This window comes from Heliconius melpomene, chromosome 13, assembly GCF_056956725.1.
Source record: "Heliconius melpomene rosina isolate 202511_hmr_F chromosome 13, ASM5695672v1, whole genome shotgun sequence".
NCBI classification, from domain to species: domain Eukaryota; kingdom Metazoa; phylum Arthropoda; class Insecta; order Lepidoptera; family Nymphalidae; genus Heliconius; species Heliconius melpomene.
In genome coordinates, this window is record NC_140401.1 from 3,264,024 (window position 1) to 3,285,919 (window position 21,896).

General features: G+C 33.0%; 1 protein-coding gene across 6 annotated transcripts in view; it reads right to left on the bottom strand.

Annotated features, from left to right (window-relative positions):
• Positions 1–825: 825 nt before the first annotated feature.
• Positions 826–21,896, bottom strand: part of grn (GATA binding protein grain) — a 77,128-nt gene continuing 56,057 nt past the window's right edge. For all 6 annotated transcript variants that reach the window (XM_085196446.1, XM_085196447.1, XM_085196445.1 and 3 more), the window contains 4 exons: positions 20,732–20,866; positions 2,880–3,093; positions 2,509–2,648; positions 826–2,269 (listed from right to left, as the gene is read on the bottom strand). In XM_085196446.1, the coding sequence (XP_085052572.1) occupies positions 2,243–2,269; positions 2,509–2,648; positions 2,880–3,093; positions 20,732–20,866 (516 nt within the window). In that variant the 3' untranslated portion in view covers positions 826–2,242. The remainder of the gene's footprint in view (positions 2,270–2,508; positions 2,649–2,879; positions 3,094–20,731; positions 20,867–21,896) is intronic.

Below are 21,896 nucleotides of genomic sequence, written 5' to 3' on the forward strand. Positions count from 1 at the left end.
AGAGATCCCCAGCTGAGGCTACAAAAACAGCATCCATCGAAGCGAAAACGCTCACAAACTATCAAAAACGTCTCTAAAAAGACCAATCGCAAACAGTAATTGTGCACAACGAACCCTCAAAATCCAAAGCCGCAAATAAACCAAAATATTAAATAAACCAAATCGGGAAGCGTTTTATAAATGCATTATGCTTGCCTTTCTTCTGAAATGCGATTAAAATTGAATAGGTCCATATGTCGCTTGCAACGGCCCCGTTGCGTCACAATCACACGGCCGGCTGCATTTTCAATTTACCACGAGATAAGCCAAGTTTTGGCCTTTTTCTGTGGAATGGCGGAATTGATCCGGTGACTTATGGTACGCGAGATAGAGGACTTGGACGGTCAATTGAAGCGGCATCTAATTTAGTATGGGGAATGGAAATAAGATGGGATGTTGCCCGTTGGACTGGATAAGTGACTCGCGTTAGAATTTATGTGGCGATTGCGATGCTTGTTTTGCTTCTTTGTCATTTAAATATTGTTATTGAGTAATGCGAATGTTTGTATAGTTGCTTTGTATGGGCGTCGGTGCTGTAGAATATCAGGAATTTTAAGTTTTGTTTTTGATATGTTTATTATGAAATTTGAAATCTTTTTTTAAGTTATTTAGTAAATATATATGTAAATAATTACAAAACAGTTTTAAAAGTTTGCTTTAAATTATTATTTCTTTTCTTATTCTGGTCATCTTGCTCAGGATAAGGCAAAGTAGAGTCGATCGCTATAAAAATGTTATACTATAATTATTAAATACGAATGTCTCAATTGGAGTAAATAAAAAACCTTTTTGAAATATCAATAAGTATTGATAATTTATTCGCAATTTTATTTAAAATACACAACTTCACAATGTTTGTTTTAAAAACTAAAAACTTTAGGTACGGGATATCGTTACAGGCTGCTCTGTTGTGATCGCTAATTTACATTTTATGTTCATATTCCGATAGTATTATTATACTCTAAGGTCATTTACAATTTTTATATTTACACATACTTTTGAATTTGAAACGACGTTTTCGTGGGATTGTCCATACTTTTAAGTTATTTTTGCATCAGCTAGTAAATTGTTCTTCATTATAGGTAATTCACCGCAAGAACGTCGTTCCGTAATTTATTTATGGCCACACAATATTTTTATAAAAGTAAAGCAATACAAAATATTCTTGTAATATCTATGACATTTACAATTGTTATCCAATTCTGTGACCTGGTGTTGGTTGACCAGAGGTTGACAAGGAGCTTATGACATCCACAAGTAACGGTTCCTCATACTGACATTATTTATTGTAGTTTATTTACAACTTGTACGAATTATAACTAGTATATAAATTACTATTGCATTTTAATAAACTACTACGAATCGAATTTACATAAAAGAACATGTGGAATTTTCGAACACATCACAATTCCTATAGCGAAACGAACAGTTTAAATTAAATACAATCAAAATAAAAACAATCTATACAGGAACGAAATATAACTTAATAAGATATGTACAAAATACACAATTTGTTTACGAACGATATCTACTTAATATATTTATATAAATCATCTAAGCGGACATAGTAACCGACCTTATCTAATATTATAATACTGTACAATTTCGCTAGTTACTTCACCTTGTAATAGATCTTAGAGACGCACCACACTGAACTACTAGAAAACTCGACTCGGCTCTATAAATACAAAAAGGAAACAAGCTAAGAAATACTTGAAAGCATAACAAAACTATATAATACTTATTTTAATATTTACGTAGTAGTCGAGTGTGAAGCGACTCTAGATATAATACTATAACGTTCTGTAAAATAACGTCACATCTAAAGAACGGTTATAGAAAAGTACTGGTAACCGTTCTTGTATTTCAGTCGCTGTTAAATTATAATTCAAATCTGACATGTCCATACATCAGTTCTCAAATAAATATAATATAGAATAAACTTTATAAACTAGAACGTTATCGTTTTTTATTAAAAAGTTTTAATCTTGCGAAAACTTGATGGTTAGTCAGATATGTAGAATAACTGATGTGATAGTACTAAAACATCAATTCTGTCACAGTCTTATACATTAATGTTGTGTCGATTGTGTCGCTATCAGTATACTAAAGTGAAATCACAGTATCTATTTGTGATGCTTGAAGGTCGCTCCGGTAGTTACGTACCTATGTCTTCATCTTTTCCTGTGGTCTCGTTCACTTATCACGTGTACTCGCTCCTCCAGCCCGTCTGCAATAGACAAAGTAATTAGTATTCCACTTGTGGCAAATGTCAGGGGCGTCGTTATATTAAATTTGAATGTACAAGATCAAGTTTTTTTTAATGGTTTTCAAAGTTTTATTTATGTTAATTTATATAATTATTGTCAAAATAGTTTTCTTGATATTTTAAAATCTTTAAAAGGTAGATGATAAAATATTATGGCGATCTTTGCCTTTCTTAATTATTTATAAATGATCAATATTTACCATGGAGTTGAGTTGCGCGAGATGGTGGTGGTGATAGGGGTTGTGTGAAGTGGGAGGGGGAGCAAATCCCTGGTGGGGAGCACCGTACCAGTGAGACATGTGCGCTGCTGCTGGATGCACGAGGCCTACTTGGTGTTGACCTGTAGATAATAAGAGAATTGTTAAAATGAATAATAATAGGTTTTGTTTCCATGAAATAAAGGAAGTTAGAATTTTAAACACTTCCTTATTTTTTGGCATTAAAAGGAAACTAAGGCTTTAAGGAAAACATATTGTTTTCTATCATATGACTGCATTACTTCGATAAATATAATTAATTGTGATAATATCTAAAATTTGCATATGTCAATACATCAAAGAAATATTCTTACCAAAATCCATAGCTGATGGGAAAGCAGAACCACCAAAGCCTTTAGTAGCGTCGCCTAGAGGTTTGATCATGTCTCCCATGACGCCGCCGAGGGCGAGCGCGCACGCTCCGCCACCACCCATTCCCATGCCTCCTTTCTTTTTCTTGCTTTTACTACTCAATTTGCGATTTCGCGTCTGAATACCTTCTTTCTTCATCGTTAACGGCCGATTTACCTGTAACAACAAATATAATGTCAATATAAATTATTATGATATTATAACACGTAATGTAAGTACTTATATTAACAGATTAAACAGATTTAGAGGTCCACAAAAGGAAGTTGGCATACACCAAGTTCAGAGGTAAGGTCTCACGTAAAACATATGTCATTGAAGCATACCAACAAGAGGTCAACAATCGTAGCAGTTCCACTCAGTTTTGCGAGCGCGTTCCCACTTTATTGCTATAACATGACATAAACGCTGTATAAAAAACATTTGCAAACTAATTTGGAATGCTAAGTAACAAGTATAAAGGCGAGCCGAGACCATAAAACGGTATCACAATGGGTTGTGTGCGAATATTTAGCTGTTTGGTGTCCGATGCCGACATGCGTGAAGTGGACCCTCGACGCATCCTAATCATTGCAGCGATGCACTTTGTTCGTATTTGGTGGGAACCTTGCGTTACGTCACCGCTTATTCATATTTGTGTGACAGGAATCGAATTTATGTCTTCCTGTATAATATAGCTAATCCAAATATTCAAAAGCTAGCAAAACAATTTTAGTACTAATAAATAATTATTACTATTAATCATATATGTACATACATTATTAAGTACGAGCATTTCTACAAAGTTCTCAGACAGAGTGTATTGTAGAGAAGAATAAAAAAAATCACACCAACGACTTCATTATACAAAATGACACCTGTCCTAGCTTTCAATTTGCGGTGCAATCATTTACAAGTTAAGTGCATCTCAAGGCAGCTAGCGGTCCCATGGAAACTATCAAACCATTTTATTGTTTGGCGTGCGAAAATGCACTTTCATATTTGTGCATTTCGCGGGTCAAGTATCTCGGTCACTCTCCGCAGTGCATCGCTGGTTCTGGGAAGCGTGCGTCACGACGGACGGACGGACGGACAATGAGTTATTCATCGCCTTCCATGGAACTTGGCGGCGGCATGTGGCCTAAACGCACGATTTCACTGCGCCCGCGCCCGCGCCTGCCGTCGGCACCAGCTCATGCGCATGACCTGATCTTATTTACGGTTTTACGTGTGATTTACGCGAGGCTAGCGAAATATACGTAACACTGGCTTATCTTAATCACTACAGGTGAAAATTTACGGTTTCACAAAATTTTATCTTTATTTAAAGGCTCATTTTAGCTAGAATTAATCACTATTGCATTTTTCAATATTACAATATGAATTTCAAAGGAATTAGGAAAGCTTGCTTAATATTTAGTTATATCTGATCTTCAACACAAGAACAAATAAAAACCAATAGAATTACATTCGAAAATTAGAATCCACCATTTCGTACGTACAATTCTCTGTCTACACGAAACTAATTAGGATATTAGGATGAGACAAACGCACCATTACTCTGAAATATGTCCCAATTACGTACAAAAACGTATTTAATGTTCGACAATGTAAGGTCATTTACAGCGGCAAGTGCAGTAGAGCCGTGCTAATTCCGAATGTCCCTAATACGTTCCTGCGAAGCGCCCACACATCGCGACACTCGCATACCGCGCCGTCGCTGCTCGCAATTGAACCAATATAAAATGCATTAGCTTTAGCACAGCGGTGCTCGCTGGTAGATTTAGTGCAGCGTAATTAGGTCATGAAGCCTTCGTGAATTGCATCGCGAAATGCCAGCGGAATGGATGGTGATGTGGTTAGTATTGTTAGTTGTTTGCTTAAATATATATAGAAAATAAAATAACTATAACTTGAGCTGTTTTTGCCCATCATCAAATTATTTTTCATTTTTTTTTCATATTAATAATATTTAATAATGCCTATATCGGATGTTTTCCTATGAAAAAATCACGTTGTAGCTTCGAAGTAGGCATATGGAACCTAGTGTGTAGACACTCCGTTCCTATTAAGATACTTACGTTCACCACATTAAATATTTCGTTTCCTCGAGTGGGAATCGAACCGACAACCTATGGCGTCACAATCGCACGTTTATCTCTCAGGAACAATTTTTAAATATGCGAAGTTATGGGTACTAAACATAATGTCTCAAAAATCATAACAAGAAATTAAAACCGAACAATAAAACGAAGAGGAAAACGTACGCGTTAACAATTGTCATCATACGTTGTTTGCATGCGAAACTTGGGGCCTTTTAAGGATTATAGTCCATAGCTGGTGCCGCGGATGGCGTATCTGTACCTAAAAGAGGTACCTAGGCATAAGGTACTGATCTCGAGATATATCTCGAGATGTTGAAGCTGAATTGCCTAATAACTAGCCCTTATTTCAGTTTAGTTACGTTGCTCTTTCTTGAGACAATATTGTCGTAATGTAGCTGTCTGTATGCTAGTAACGTACACTCATTGTAAAGTAGCAATGTAATAGTACCTAATATAAATTTCGTAAAAACTAAAAAGTTATTTGGATAATTTGGTTAGTGTTATTTTTTTAGTTTCACGCCACCTTCCCTATGTGCGTGATGCATCCGCAGTGTGGAAATCTGGGAACTTATTGTTAAGACACTGCGTTCTCATTAAGACACTTCCTTTCCCCCATTTTACCAGAGGCGTTATGTTTTGAGAGGCAGAACTCAACCACACTTTTCCTGTTGGCAGAGCGAAGAAATGAAAATGCTAATAAGCAATACTTAATTGCTCCGTGTGGAGATCGAACCCACTACCGTCACGCTTACAGTCAAACGCTTTTGCCACTGCGCCATCCTCAAACAGTATTATACATACAATAAAAGATTTTATTGAAACGAAAGGACGATAGTAAGTAAATTTTAATTTAATTCAGAAGCCGAGCGATAAAATGAAACTTGATCTGCGCGTTCAACAGAAGTTATAACCAGAGCAATGCTTGACGTTGCATAAATATATGCACTAAAGAGGCTCAGGTAGAGCTCCTGTGCATCTTTTATTGATTTTCTTATATTATTGTCATATTATTTAAATTTGTTTTTATCAATTTTCCAATTTGTTATTTTTTTACGTATTAAGTACGGGCGAATTTGGAGTATTTTGTTTACATTGTTATAATAAAAAAATATATGTGAGGTGATGATGTTGAAGCTCAATACAATACGAGGGGCAAATACAAATTATGATGAAATTCAACGGTCATTTATCATTAGAAATCTCCCTCAAAATTAAAACAGTGTTTTTTTTTACAAAATATCTTAAATATACACTATAAAAGAAAAATAAGGAAATATAAAGTCATCAAATGTATCCAATACAGTTAAGGTGTTAATACATAGGTGTAACATACACCTCACATCTTACAGGTGCAGGTGTAGGTGTACACACTGTGCACATGGTAATAAATCTGAACAATAGTACAGCAGAGTCAAGGAATAAGGGCTGTATCGCGTGTGTAACTCACATTTGCTGTATACCCCAACCTTGCACTCAATCCTTAAATGCAACTGTACTTCTTTAGTTCGTATGTACTTACCTACATACGAAAATAGTTTAAATTGATCTTCTTGAAATTAATATTCTGTTTTCAGATTCACGCTGAATCCCGCTTGTAGCTGAGTAGGCAGAGCGTGCTCAGTGTTAGGACACTCTGCTCCTCAACTTTCCACTATATTGTGGTGCGCAAGCTCAATGCTGCGTTTTGCCTTGGACACCAGAGCGATGAAGTGAAAATAAGAATACGAGGAAATACCTCGAGTCTATCAAGCCCACAATCTGTCGCATTTAAATACTCACTAATATACTGGGTTTGACACATAAAATTAACTTTAAGGTAATTGTAATCTACTTAATCATGTTGACAATATGTTTTTCATAATTACTTCGACTCTATTATAAAGTCTGATCAAATGAAAACTTAAATCAACTTACACGAGCATCATTACAGTGAAATATTTATATCAATTACAGTTTATTAAGCCGTTTTTTAATATACGTTTCTTATACAAAAATATTTAACTTCTACTGAACGAAACGTTGCATTTCAAAACAATAAAATAATAGCTGTGTATTGTAAAAAAATGTTTTAGGCCTTATTTCGCAGTGCGTGTGAATAATTACGTTAGGTTTCTAGCGTACGAGTACGTGCTATCTGCTCCCATCTGGTGCGGCCGCCATAAAACCACTCAAATGGGAAAATAACAGGCTCACATACAATGCCATGGAAAATGCACGGCGCTCGATGCGCATAATTTTCCCGACAGCTAGAAAGCTTTTTACTCTTCTGCAATTAAAGCGAAATTACAAACATTTTACTGCGTTACGATTGTAAGGAAAAATCTATGGAGTCGTGCCTTGTTTATTTATTATTTTATTGCGGATAATTAGGGCTTGAATAATAATATTGAATTTTATTATTTAATTTTAGCGTCTATAACTGGATTTCTTTAATAAGACGACGTTTATAAATAAATCACAAAGAACTTAATTTTTGTATGGCAAATAAAAAAACGAACACCAGTACCGTTCCAAATGTTCCAATTGTCGCAACAAGACCAGAAGAAAATGGAATGCAGCGGCCGCGGACCGAGAGAAATTGTACAAACCCCGCTTAGCTGTAAATCAATCGATAAGGATCAGATAAATTAGACAGGCGTACCGCCTGACCGCACGACAAACCTTAAGAATTAGCAACCAATTACACAACAAAAAATGTACACTCATTTTCAAACAAAAACTGCCTCAAATGGCTTCATTGAAAACGATCGCTGTCACGTGCTCGTTCTGTTTTTACCGCGTAACAGCCTATTGGCGATGTTTACTTAAATAACGGCGGTTTACCTGTTAATGAGAACTTTTATTACGATAGTTCTAGCTCGCTGTCGAGCATAGTAAAAATGTAGACTAGTATTCCATTTGGGTTTACGTCTGCGTAAACGAATTAAGAAACTAGGTTGTTATTAGGTTATTACAAACCAACGAAGTTTGACGTTTTTAAAATGTTATTTTTGGAGATTAATTTATTAAAAAAGCTCTTAAAGTAAGAAATCATTTCTTATTTGGCGATTTAAGTATAGCTTAAATAACTAACTTTTCAAAGCTTACAGTTTGTGCTTTATCCAGCTAGTTCTTCGCAAGCCCAACAAAAACGTCGCGTGCGCGTTTCTTTTTATTAAGAGATATTTTAACTCTATGCAAGCAAGCGGTAGAAGAAATGACTAGATCGAGTTACAATAGATATAAATCGTGTGAATCACAAACACCCTATAAATCGTAGAACATAATAAAGTCGACGACTACAACTACATACGACTGTCTTCATACATTTAATTATTATATCAACAGAAATGCTAAAAAACCGCTTCACATACACAAGTTGCGAGAAAATCGCACATGTGAGTACATATCAAGATAATTTCTATTAAAAACATAGTTATGCAGTTTTTGTTTAATTACAGTAGCTGATATAAGATAACTATATTAGTTTTAGTTCAAATTATACTTGTAGTTGGTAAAAAATGGTTATGCTAAGAATTACATACGTCCGCGTTCACAACTTAGATTTTATTTCCATGAAAATATACTTTATAATTACACGTATATGTTTGTAGAGATAATTTTGATTACTTTTTACTATAGTTTAGTTATTATACTATAATAAGACAGTATAACAATTGCTTAAAATATTTTGAAATAAAATATTGTCCAGAGAATATCTTCTCAGAATTGCAATGGATTTAGCGAAATAATAAAAAGTATCCGTACTGATCCAATCAGTAGAGTGTCGAAAGTCGCAATTAAAGACGAAATTACCGACGACGAGAGAAATGTGCCGTGGAAGACAAATAAACGAGCTAAGCAATTGGCCGCGAAGTGCCCACACGCAACTTAGTTACGCGGAATCGAGTTAAAATAAAACATAAATAGCTGTCTTATATTATAAATATTATTATCATATTCACTGTTTATATAAATTTAATATTACTAACTCCTTTATAGGAGTATATAATATGAATTCTTCAAAGAATTAATATAAAAAAAGAAACCTCAACGAAATATAAGTATTTTTATTTTTTTCAATATGTTTATTTAAAAATGTTTAAATCTTATTTTAATAAAAAGAAATGTGGTAAAGTTATTTTCGTCTCAGTTCTTTTTGTTTGAATTAAAAAAGTTTGGCGCCACTGTTGAGTTTCAGATGAGATGAAGAAGCGCATGAATGAAAACCATCCAACTGTTATTAGAAAGGGTTCAGAAACCTCAGGGTAGATTTATTTTTATATAATACCAATTATGAAATATAATTAAGAAAAAATTAAATAAACATATACGTAAAGATTTACAAGAAGAAAACTGTCGTCTTCTTAATTCATTTAATGACATAATAATTATAATTTCTAATTTTAATTTTTAGCAATATAACCATGAATAAAAAATCTATCAGAAGATCAAAAGGAGCTATTTAAATTGTAAAAAGCGTCTAATTCCCCTTTTCGCAAAATATTGCTATTATTTTAAATGCAATCAGTTTATTTTTTAAAAAAATACACACATTGACCCTATTCTATAAGATACTAGCGACCCCCTTGCGGCTTCGCCCGCTTTTACTAATGGATTACTCATATATTATATGGTTGCAAAGCACTTAAGATAATGTGAAAATTAATTAAACCCTTCAAAAAGCAACCCGCATTTTCATAGTTTCAATAAGGATTTTCCAATTGTTTTACACAGCAAGGATTTTTTAGTAGGAAGTTAAATGACTATTTTTAAACGGAAGAAATTATAAACAAAAACCTAATAACTATTACTAAAAATATGAAACCAAATATATCGCGCTGAAATAATACATTCAACTCCAATTATCCAATACGTGCAAACGCATCTAAATCTTCGTTGCTATAAAGGCAGGCGGGTTTTTTATTTGAGCTTGTGGTTAATGCTGAAGAGGGTATTCTGTCCCTGACGAAAAGCAAGCACTACGTGGCTGCCTGTGAGGAAAATTAAATAGAATGCATCGGCCGGGAATCGAAACCGGGCCGCCCGCGTGGCAGGCGAGCATTCTACCACTGAACCACCGATGCGTGTAAGGCAGACGCATGGCGAGTGGCGAGCCGTTTCGCAGCAAGGATTTTTTGATATTGTAACAACTTCTGAAGTACTTATTAAAATGAAAAACAGTAAAAGACAGCTTTGGTCTACATTAAATGGCCAACGTAACTAATACACTTATTTATATGCTGAGAGTAAGGGATAAGTGAAACTTGAGTAACATACAGCTGATGTGTCAACGGCGGGATGTATCAACAATTAAATGCGTTTTTCTGTAAAACTATTCGCAATTTCGAAATATTGTAAAAAGCAAATTTTATCTTCCATTAACGTAGAAAATTAATAAAGTATTTTATTATAATACTATTATAATACTTAAATTAATACCATTGTGGAAAAATATCCCTCACAATAAAAAAATATATTGAAATTATTATTTTTAGACAGAAAAATGATCACTACACGTTATTCTTAAAAGATACGAATATGCTGTCGCGGACTTTTTTGTAGATCTTATTAAGAGGAACAATACTCCAGTACATTTTTTTCATGTAGTACTTACCATTAAAGCAGCGCATGCGCGAAAGTGTCTCAACGGGTGGGATTTTATACACATTTATCGAATTTATGTTAATTTACATAAGAATGTACAAATAATAAACTATATATAAACCTTCTATGAAAAATACTTGACTTAATGGTGAAAACCGCATCAAAATCCGTTGGGTGGTTTAGAAGAAGAAGAGTTAGAAACAACAGACAGACACGAAAAGCGACTTTGTTTTATAAGATATAGGATTAATATATGTAGTTGCTTTCATAAATTTTATTGAGTAATTAGCTTTCAAATTAGCCGCCCAATTAACCCTTTCAATAATACTCAAAATAGTATACCTATATAAATAAACATCTGTCGTAAATACCGCAAAACATTATTACTTTGGGTCAACGAAGATACGGTTGTCAGTAAGATGTTCTGGATTGTTAACATTGCAATGGAGCTTGCCGGCGCCTGCGCCTACGCATGTTGAGTAAAGAGCCACTGAGGACCAAAAAAGTCCTTAAAATTCTTGAATTTTTTTATAAATATTTATTTTGTAAAAAAAAATCACATCAGCATGACGCCGCCGTATCGCTTTAAAACACTCCGTTCTCAGAATCAGAATTTTTCAAGGCATTGTGTGTTGAGTGTAGGAAATCAACGCCGCACTTTTTCACCTTGGCACCAGAGCCAAGAAATGAAATTATTAATAAATAATAATTCACTTCCCCGGGTGGGAATCGAACCCACAACCGTCGCATTACAGTCACGCTTACACCCCAACGGAATATTATTTAACTTGTAATTAGGCTCCTCATATAAATAATACTTTTTAAGATGACGAATTCTATAATCTTACATAGTACACACTTGTAATAAGTGGGACACTTCACTTATAAAAATTATGAACACTTATCTGTATTTAATGACTTTTATCTTTAATGGGTTTTTAGTATATTATTAAGTTTATCGTTTGTACTTTACTCATGATTTATTTAATTTACTTAAGTTAATACGATGTCATATATTTGTTAAATAGTTGCACGATTGCAATTTCATGGGAACTAACCAGGTATTAAATGTTCTCTGCTAGTCGATGACAAATTTTATAAGTTATAAAATTTACTAACTAATGGAGTGTAGAGTTGCACTTTACTAGAAGATTAGAAGTATATAGTGTGATAAAAATAAATAGTATGTAGTTTTACAATATATAAATATAGTTTGTTATATTGTTGTATTGTGGTTCTTTCTTTCTAATTTCTATAATAAGGGAATCGCGATAATTTATAAAAAAGTTTCGTTTAAGAAATCTCCTGATTGGATAATTATGTTGGACCTGTATGAGAAACAGTAAACCACTAAGTATGTTGGTGTTTTGATATCCAAACCAATATTTTTCTTTCTATTTTAAAATAATACTGCTAGAACTTACAGTTCCATAAGAAATAAATATACTGAAAGATTACTATTTTAAAGTAAGCAAATACTTTTAACTCACGAACAAACTTAACTGGAATAGATTTAAACTTAATTTATACATGGTAGATGTAGGAGAGACGAGAGATATAATAGCGAATATCTCTATAGAATGTTAAAAGATTATAGGAAGCCTGAATGAGACCATTATATCATTATATCATTAGGTAATTAATTTTGAAAAAACACTTTATATCCCGCATTGGTACAAAATTTCGAATTTGGTTATGCAGAGAGAGCAGCTCATTCTTAAAATGTAATATTTATAGTATATATTATACATATATCAAAAGACAAAAAAAAATTTAAAATTATGGGTAATTAAGTACAGATAGCGTATGATGAAATATAGTTTTAACTTTACATCTTAAGTGTAGCGGCTCATCTTTTATACTAAAAATAAATTAAAACCTATATTACTGTCATGTTTACGACCTAGTAATTCCCTACAATATTAACTTTTAATTGCACTTTTAAACGCAATTTTAATGTTATTACTTGTTATCAAAATAAGACCACCCTGTATAGTTAATTGACAATTGGTTCTGTGATTGCAATAAGCAATATTTCATAATTAAGGATGTGCCTCGAGAGATGTCGACGAAACACCAACGACTGTTTGATGTTCGTTTGTGATTAAAATAAATACTTGCCAGTAGACAGCTGCTACTCGCGGGGATAATTGAAAATACGATTTATTTACCCGCCAAATTTATCGACAACGCCGATTTATAGCGCCTTGGCTTTGTATAGCGACGTATGTATAATGTTTATATATGCACAACAAATTAAATGAAACATATAGTGCAAGTAAAACTAGCAAATATTAAATTATTTATAAAAAAAATGATTACTAAATCAAAATTATGAAATACATTGATGAGTATAATGTTATTAACCTCATATCACACCTGTCTAAAAAAGTTATTTTTTAATTTAAATGTTAAAATTTCTGACTACTTTCCGCGACTTCAATAGGCTTTTCTAATGCAAACGAACCATTTTAATAAAATTAGTTAATAAATAATAGATATTGTACAAGCAGAAGTTGTTTATTTGACGCGAATATGCATTGAATCTACACACACTTACATACGAGTATGTAGGCACCTAATTGTTAGACGTCGGTTGTAAAATTATTATCGACTTTTTATACGGAAACAAGTGCTTTGCTAGTAAATGGAACTTTTACATGAATATACTTTTTATTACTACAAATTAAATTTTAATATTTATTTATAAAGACGAGTTGTTAATGAACCGATAAACTAATGTTGTAATGAAAATGGCGTTAGTGGATGTGCAGCTCGCAGGGCACCTTTGAGAAACAATTATGGAAAACAATAATTTATATTCGTTCTGCCTCTGGCATGGAACCTGGTCCAATTAGATGTCGAGTGAGTCCACAGTAAATCTCACACGGCTACCATGCTACACTAATTCATACGCCGCCGCCGACGAGCCATCATAACTGTCGACGTCGACACAAACTTTAACAGCTTCTTGATTATCTGCTACTCAGGATGGCGATGCTCGTGCAAAGTTTAATTTTTGCAAGGAATATGTTTCTATTTCATTTGAATCCTATTTAGATATATTTGCTATATGGAATTGGTTGTCTATTTGCTCTGGTATCTATTAAAATTACATACATATGTACCTAATATAATATTTAGGTTGACATAATAATACTAATAATTAAATGGTCAAGAATAAATTAATAAATTGACAATCTAGCACAGAAAATAAACTAAATTGTGCAGTTATAAATTTTTACATACAGGTATGTATATTAGTAAAATAATGTTTAAACACTTATTTAACATCGATTTTATATGCAGGTTTCTCTTTTAATAGCGTTCATTTCATAAATTTTAAATATATTAGTGAAAACGCAAATTCCCACTTGTTAGATACTTTCCAAAATAAAATTCAATAATTATGAATATCAGCTGCTATGTCAAATTGCTCGGTAATTAAATTTATTAATAGAATACAATTCGTTAAACATTTTCGGCAGAAGGCAATATTTTTACTACAATTTACTGTTTCTTTAATATAATCATGTTTTCTTGGCAGTAAACGGGCCGGCGGCGCGTGCGCTTGCGAGAAGCACCTGCTTCTAAGACCCCAGTAATTATACCACAACTTATTATATGATTATAAGGGTTTTTTGGTGCTTTCAATCAAATTACACCTTGGCCTGGGCACTTCGAACGAATGAGATGTCATAAAGTTTTTTTGTTCCAATATTACGTTCGACGGTTTCGTGGTAACGGTGTAAAACGGTGCGACAATTATTATTTTAACTTATTTTTAGGGGGTTCTCGATTGACTACACCTTTGCTCAATTAGAATAATTGTTTTTTTTTTGCTATAGCAATTCACATTCAGTTTTTTGTAACAATTTATAGACTTTTATTAGATTTAAAAGAGAAAGTTTCAAAGCAACACAATAATAATTGAAAAATTAAATAAAAAACAAAAACACCGTTCTTAAATGTAATAGCAAAAGTATTGAACTGATTTTAGAACGTATCTACTGTCGCTAAGATCACCTAAATGATAACGATATGGCTCCATTCTAAAATTGTGCTCACGAAAATACGCAGTTTTGCCGCCGAGCGCATCGATGCTATGATAAGCGGCCGTAAATAAATAATTAGACGGAGGGCAGAGGAAGTATGAGGAAGGAGGGGGGCAGGAGTGGAGGCGGGGGGCATTCGGATAGTTCTTAGATAGATACTATCTCTCGCAACCGCGCTTTGTGTCAAACGTCAGATGCTTATCTATAAGATGTTTACAGATGTACCGGAGGGGGAGCCCGAATCTCTGGCGGACGCAATCGAGCGGTACTCCAATATGGTCGATGTGAGAGTTAATTACCTGTGCTCTAACCACGTTGGTATGTGAGTTATGACGCTACGACGTAATGAAATATCAAAAACGTTCATTTCAAATATGATTTTTACTTTTTTAATATAATGAATCAGGTTAAATGTTGTCAAATAATGTTTCGTTTTTACTAGACTAGCTTATCTGAGCCGTATCCGCTGTAGTATCTACAGCTGAAGCACTTCGTGTGATAAGGAAATCAGTGAAATTATTAGACTTAAAAGATTTAGCAAGTTTTATCTCAAGATAACTACTTCGATTTAACAATTTATACTTATTTAAAGATAACGATTTCCTATAGGAAAATATTTTTTACTTTAACAAAAAATTAGAAATATTTAGGTACTTCCTTAACACCTACGCGTCTAATCTGATTTGTTTTGTAAAATATTAAAAAAACTAAGGTATCACGTACTAAAGAAATATTTAGATAAAATTTTCCAATATTTATTGTAACATTTAAAGCAAATATAAAATTGCAATATATTTTAAAGTCGCCTCAGTACAAGGTTATTTCCGCGCCGTAGATCACTCTAGATGTCGCTGATAGCGATAGCGCGGCCGATCGCCAGATCTGCGATCATCTGGCTTGCTGTCTCTAAGCCTAATTACAACATCTGTAGATGTTTTATCTGAACGAAATTTGTGAAATATAATACAGTAATAATGAAACTAATTATTATAAAATAAGATAAGCAACAAGAAATAGTTTTATAATAAGCTAATAAACAATTTTAATTTCTTATGCATCTATCACTATCCAGATGAAATGAAGAACATTTGCAATCCTAAAAGAATTAGTTTTATTTTAGGATTTATTTTGAGAGTAAAATATGAGCATACAACTTATTTTCATTATAAAAAAGCAGATATTAAATTTTCTATTCATATAAGTTGAAGTTTAATGACGTAAACCGTCGTCGACCATTTCACAAATCTCTCTATGACCTCAACGTAATTGTTTTGTAAGGACAGTCATATCACGCGAACGATCAACTAACGTGCAGCTGCCATTAAGTTCTTTTTGTATAGAAGTTTACGACAAATGAAAATAAAATATACTTTAGTAACAAAACGAAAATAGTTAGTTACTAATTGTGCGCGGTGGTAGTAGAGTTCTAATCCCATTTGAGGCAAGGAATCTTTTGATATACTACGGATTTTACTGCGGTTTTCATTAACAACAAACTATTCTTGAGGAAGTACTATAGATATTTAATTTTTGTACAGTCAAGTCAGGTTCAGCAATTGCATAAATATCAATAAAATCATACAATTACGTTTAATCAAGTAAAATGATAATATAATATGATAACTTTCAACAATATATGTCTGTTTAACAAAGAACTATATTATAATTATTTTAAAAAAACTTGTACTATAATACGTTTACTTAAAACATTAGGTACCTTGCACGAATAAGTATATTCAAAGCTTTCTTGTGAACACCAACGTTCTTCAGTTTCCCAAATTTATTACAAAGACAATAAATCAGCAGAGAATCGCTCGCTAAACAGAATGGGAGCCTCATGAATAAAAACATGCTATTTAGCGCTACACCGTACACGCCGCGCTCCCCACCGGGCTCTCGATTGTTAACTCTAAGAAACGGTGCCAAGTGCTCAAATTGCATATAAACTTTATAAGACCTATTACAGTTGAGCTTTGAACGGCAGTTCTACGCAAACGCATTTCCGGCCCAACGCTGCCGGGAAAAAGCCATTTAAAACAAAAAAAAAGAAAAAAAAATGGTAACGCGCCGCGCGCCGCGCTCGGACACTTCCGGTGGGCGCCATTTTTTCTGTATTGCCAACAGATAAAATCTTTCCGTCCTACTGCACAAACGCCCACTTTTATTTTTTATTACACAAAAACATGATGCGTTTGGCAAAATATGACTACTTAAATTACCTGTTTACATTAAATATATTTTAATAAAAAAGTTATTTAAAAAAATGGTAATATGTTTATTACTTTAACATCTGCCAGAATTAAACATTACGTTGACATAATTAGGAAACGAACGACATTTTGCATCGCCCACAAAATCCAACGGTCGAATCTATGTAAATGGGCTCGCTGTTCGATGTTGAATATTCAAATTGATGTCATTATAACATTCGCCCAAACGTGCCGGCCGTTTGGCGAACGGCCAGTTGCATGTGGAATGTAATGTAATGTAATGAGTAAATTAAACCCTTTTTATCTGCGCCGCTAGTCAAAATTTGGTTAATTAGCCTATTAATATGACCTATTTTAATTTTTATCTTATCGAAAATATTATTATTATCTATCAAATATTTAAAAAAATAAGCCACCCATTTAAATATATAATAGAAAAAAGAAAAACTGGAGACAAAACAGTGACTGTCAGATTCCCTCGTATGTTGGCTGAACAAAACAGCACTTTAGACTAAATAAAAAAAAGACTAGCAGAGCGTTCTCAATTCAAAAATTGAATTGATCGCCCCATTGTATTCCAAATGTATCATTTGAGCTGTTATTATGGGCGCTCTAGCTTCAATACAAGCTGGTAATCCAATACTTTTGTATGGGAGGCACTTAACGCGGCAATCTAGTTACGAAATGGCTGATGTTGTTAGAACTTAATTTGTTTAGTGTTTTATCTTAAAATGTATAAGGATAGGTTTGTTGCGAAGCTAGTTAATGATACCAGGTATTTATTATGAAATTTGTTCAACGGATTTCAATTGCATTAGGTATATTACGCTTAATGTAGTTGTAAATGTTGCAAATAAAAGTAGCTGCGTTTGTTCTATAGATAATTATTATCCGGTTTCATAATATTCTGTGAAGCAATATAGTTAGTTATCAATTTTTTTTTCATGAACGGCATCTAATAAAGATGAATGCTTAAAAGTAAACTGCATGCATGCATTTTCGCAGATGTAAATACGGACAGTTAATAAAAACGGCGATATACCACTAAGCTCTTATAAATCGAAGGAAGTGCCCTGAATTGAGCGTGATAAATTAAATAAACAAATTTATAAAAAGCTATAAACGGGCGGGTAAGCTTTTTGTTAGGAAATTGTGGTTAGTAAGCGCCTTAGCTATATTTATTAAACTAAATTGATTTTTATTACTAGTAGATGAGAGTTTACTTTTATTTAAACACACAGAATACCAATTTAACCGCATTGACTAACGAGAATCGAATCCACGCACCTACGATAATCCTATTAACTGGTTTTTGTGGTTGCCCAAATAAATAATTTATTTTAGATTGCATTCAATACAAAACCGACGCTTTATTGCGAAATACTTTTGTGGAAACTATTCATTTTTAAATTAAAAATAGTAATTGTGAATTCGCATAAAATTGTATAAAGTAAAAGTTTACAATTGTCTTAAAATATTACAAAAAATCGTATTATATAATGAAAAAAAGGAATTGAATTGAGAAATTTCACATTGTATTATAAAATTCACTTATTATAAGAAATTCACTTTTTTTCTTATTTTTTCATTAAAAATATTACCTAATATTTTCCATTATGTAAAATTTAAAAGCAATTTAATTTAATCGTACCAAGTCTTGGCCATACCGGTACTTTAAAGTCATCATTCATTTCATAAGAACGTTCCCATATCAATCAAGTAAACAACACGAGATGTATCACAAAGGCCAATAAAATGTTTTTAATAAAAACAATAATACGTCGTTTAGTGGAACTACAATACCGTGATATTTATTATTGAAACTGTATAATATTGGGGGCAATTTTACTTCTCAATTGGGACTCAAGAACCCTGTTTAGAGTAAACACTCAAGCTTTGAGTGGTTTAGTTCAATGAAAAATGTTTTGATATTTGTTAAAGTTAGTGAAACTACTTTATATTTTTTATATGGAATGATTTTTTTTTTACATTTATTTTTATCTATCGACGAGACGATAAGACCGGTTGATATTGATTATTATCGAATAACTATAAGAACAACGAAGAAACTTATTAATTTTATTGATTTAATATGAAAGATGTAAAAGAGATATCAAAAGAATTACAATATACAGTTTATCTAGATATTTAAAGAACATTTTTATCATTATAATATTTAAAACGTGATGTATCAAGAGCATCTCAGCGCTGTGTAGGCGGCTGTGATGCTGGAGGATCACAATGGGCTCGTGCTTTATTGTATGAATTGCATTTTTTGAGTGAAATCGATCACGAGCCCGGGACCTACATTATACTGTATTTATTTACGCATTGTTACTAAAACGTCCCTTTACTGTGCCGGTCTTTACAAAGCGACCATTTTCTTTTTCAAATCGTCGATATCCCACAAAAAATAGTCCCCTACAAATGCTAATACTATGCAGTTAACAGTGAATTAATATGTACGTAATGTAAATGCAAATATATGCGCATTTTGTTAAGTTATTGGAAACTTTTAGATTTATCTTACTAGTGGAATTACTTCTATTCTATATCTTAAATTAGATTCTCACATTTTAATGTATAATTGATAAATGAACGCTCCGGAGGCCAGCACAAGGAATGTTTACAGGCTTTTATAAATATGTATGAAGAAGGCGGTTCCCTACATCTTGACATCGCTACTGGTTCAATTTCGTATTGTACTCCTGTCATTATACCTTCAACTTCTGAAGTGGTCGCCTCCTTTGTAGCTCCTTACGAATAATTAGCCTAAACAGTATTGTTGCTCGAATATTTTGAACGGCAATAAAGTATACATTTCAACAAAAAATCTCAAGTATTCGAGGGTCGCATTGACTGGTGATTCTTGTCATTGTATCACTCCATTCCGTTACGTTTGTTCTTTTTTAAAATAGTATAGGTTGTATAAGGGCGTTCTAAGTTACGGGGTTGTGAGAGTCGTGAGAATTGTTCTGTTATGTTTGAAATAAAATATAAATGGTAAATGAAAAATATCGATATTATAAGCAAGATTATCAGGAACAGAGTGTCTGAACACTAGGTTCTCTGCCTGCTATATGCGGGATATAGCGTGAAGCTGATAAGCATGATTATGCAAAAGTCTCTGTCATACTTTTGCGAACTTTAATAAAGGCATCTTAAATAAATTATAATAAATTTAAAATTTATTAAAAATAAAATTTACATAGGTAGGTATTTTGTAATAAAATTGGTTTAAATAAATATTTGACAATATAATTTGATATTCCCATCATTAAAGTCAATCGGTTTAACTGACACAATTGTATGGGTGTTATGACACATTACTCCCAGCAGGGCGCGGCCGGACCCCAGGCAACATACAGCCAAATCATCCTGAGGGATTATACCCCCAGAGATATGTTATAGAGTTAATTTTTACTTTATATTTTTTGTTTAATAATTTAACCAGTAGATTTAATTTAATTTGAATTATAGTAAATAGCTACTTATTTTGTTAACATCTAATAACCATAAACTGTTACAAATATTAAAGTTGATATATATGGCAATATAACTTACAAAATAATGTAAAAATAAACAAATGATTGAACCATTTAGTAATTCCGAAGCCTATCAACGGATCTTTATATTTCTTAAGAAGTAAGTATAACCGGAAGTAGCGTTAGCCTAAAGCTTAGAGCCTAATGTATTAGATGATCAAGGAATTGTGGGCGCTTTGAAATTCGGTGTTTTGAATTTGGTCTTTGTTCATCGGGAAGTAAATAATTAAAAATAAAAAAAAAATCTAAAATCAAATCTGCGCAGCCATCTACAGCCACGACTCACCAACCGTACTATACATTCCAAAAGTACTTACATTATGCAGCTTGTAATAGAGTCCACACGCGTTGCACACCGGCTCTCCGTTCTGGTTGCGCCGCCACAGCGTCGTGGTGGTGGTCTTGCAGTTCGCACAAGAGGTCCCGGCTCTCCTCGCCGCGCTCTGTAGCGACTGGAAATATGTTAAACGACGTTAATTGTATATAATTTACTGGTTATATCTATTGTTTGTGAGATTTTAGACTTTTTTGTTCTTATCGTATCGATCAAATAAACGCTTCTCACGTTCATAAAGTTTTTATTTTCCAATTATAATCAATAGCTTAATTAAAAAGCTATAACGCATCGTATATGTCAGTTACACTACGGCGAGCAACGAAAATAAACAATTATAATTATAAATAATAATAATAAATCACTTTTGGTACGTTTTATTTTATTTATTTAATGGACATGATAGAAGAAATTTGAAATTTTAATTTTAAAGTTAAAATATATGATAAAAATATCGCCAAACGTCTCAGCCCACAAAAAAAATATTTGAAATTGTAGAAAAAGAAAAGATTGTAGAAAAAGTGAGTAGCTATCGGGCCCTCTTACACACCTGCCCATTACTAACCGTCAATCAAACAAAAAATATATCCACGGCATGCGGGGGCCCATTTATACAGTCCACAAAAGTGCCTCACTCAATTAAAAATGCATTCGTCCTAAACCGACACAAAAATAAAATGGACCTCACAATCCGCCTCATAATAATAAATCCATTAATTTGTCATGTCATTTATCGAACAAAAAGTATTGAGGTCGTAAAATATTAGGAACGAACTATTCGGTACGTCTGCTTCGATCGTTTCTCAGTAACTAGAATTAAACATTCGTAAGATTATCATGACCGCACCGGCGCGGCGTATTGTCCAAGTTGATATTGTAAGTGACTGTAGCGTTGTCCAGACTCCAAGTAGGTACTGCTGAGCTCAAAAATTTTGATTTTATTTATTTAAGAAGCTTATAAATATATAAGTATTTGAATTATTTTTATACGTTTTCTAAATAAATATTTTTCTTTCCTAAGCGTCGTGTAAGACTTTAAAATTGATAAAAATCTTTAAGAAATAGCATTATCTTTGCCCAAATGATAATTATAAGTAAATATCTTTGGGTCGCGGAATGTGAAAATTTGTCTACAGAGATGCTAACAA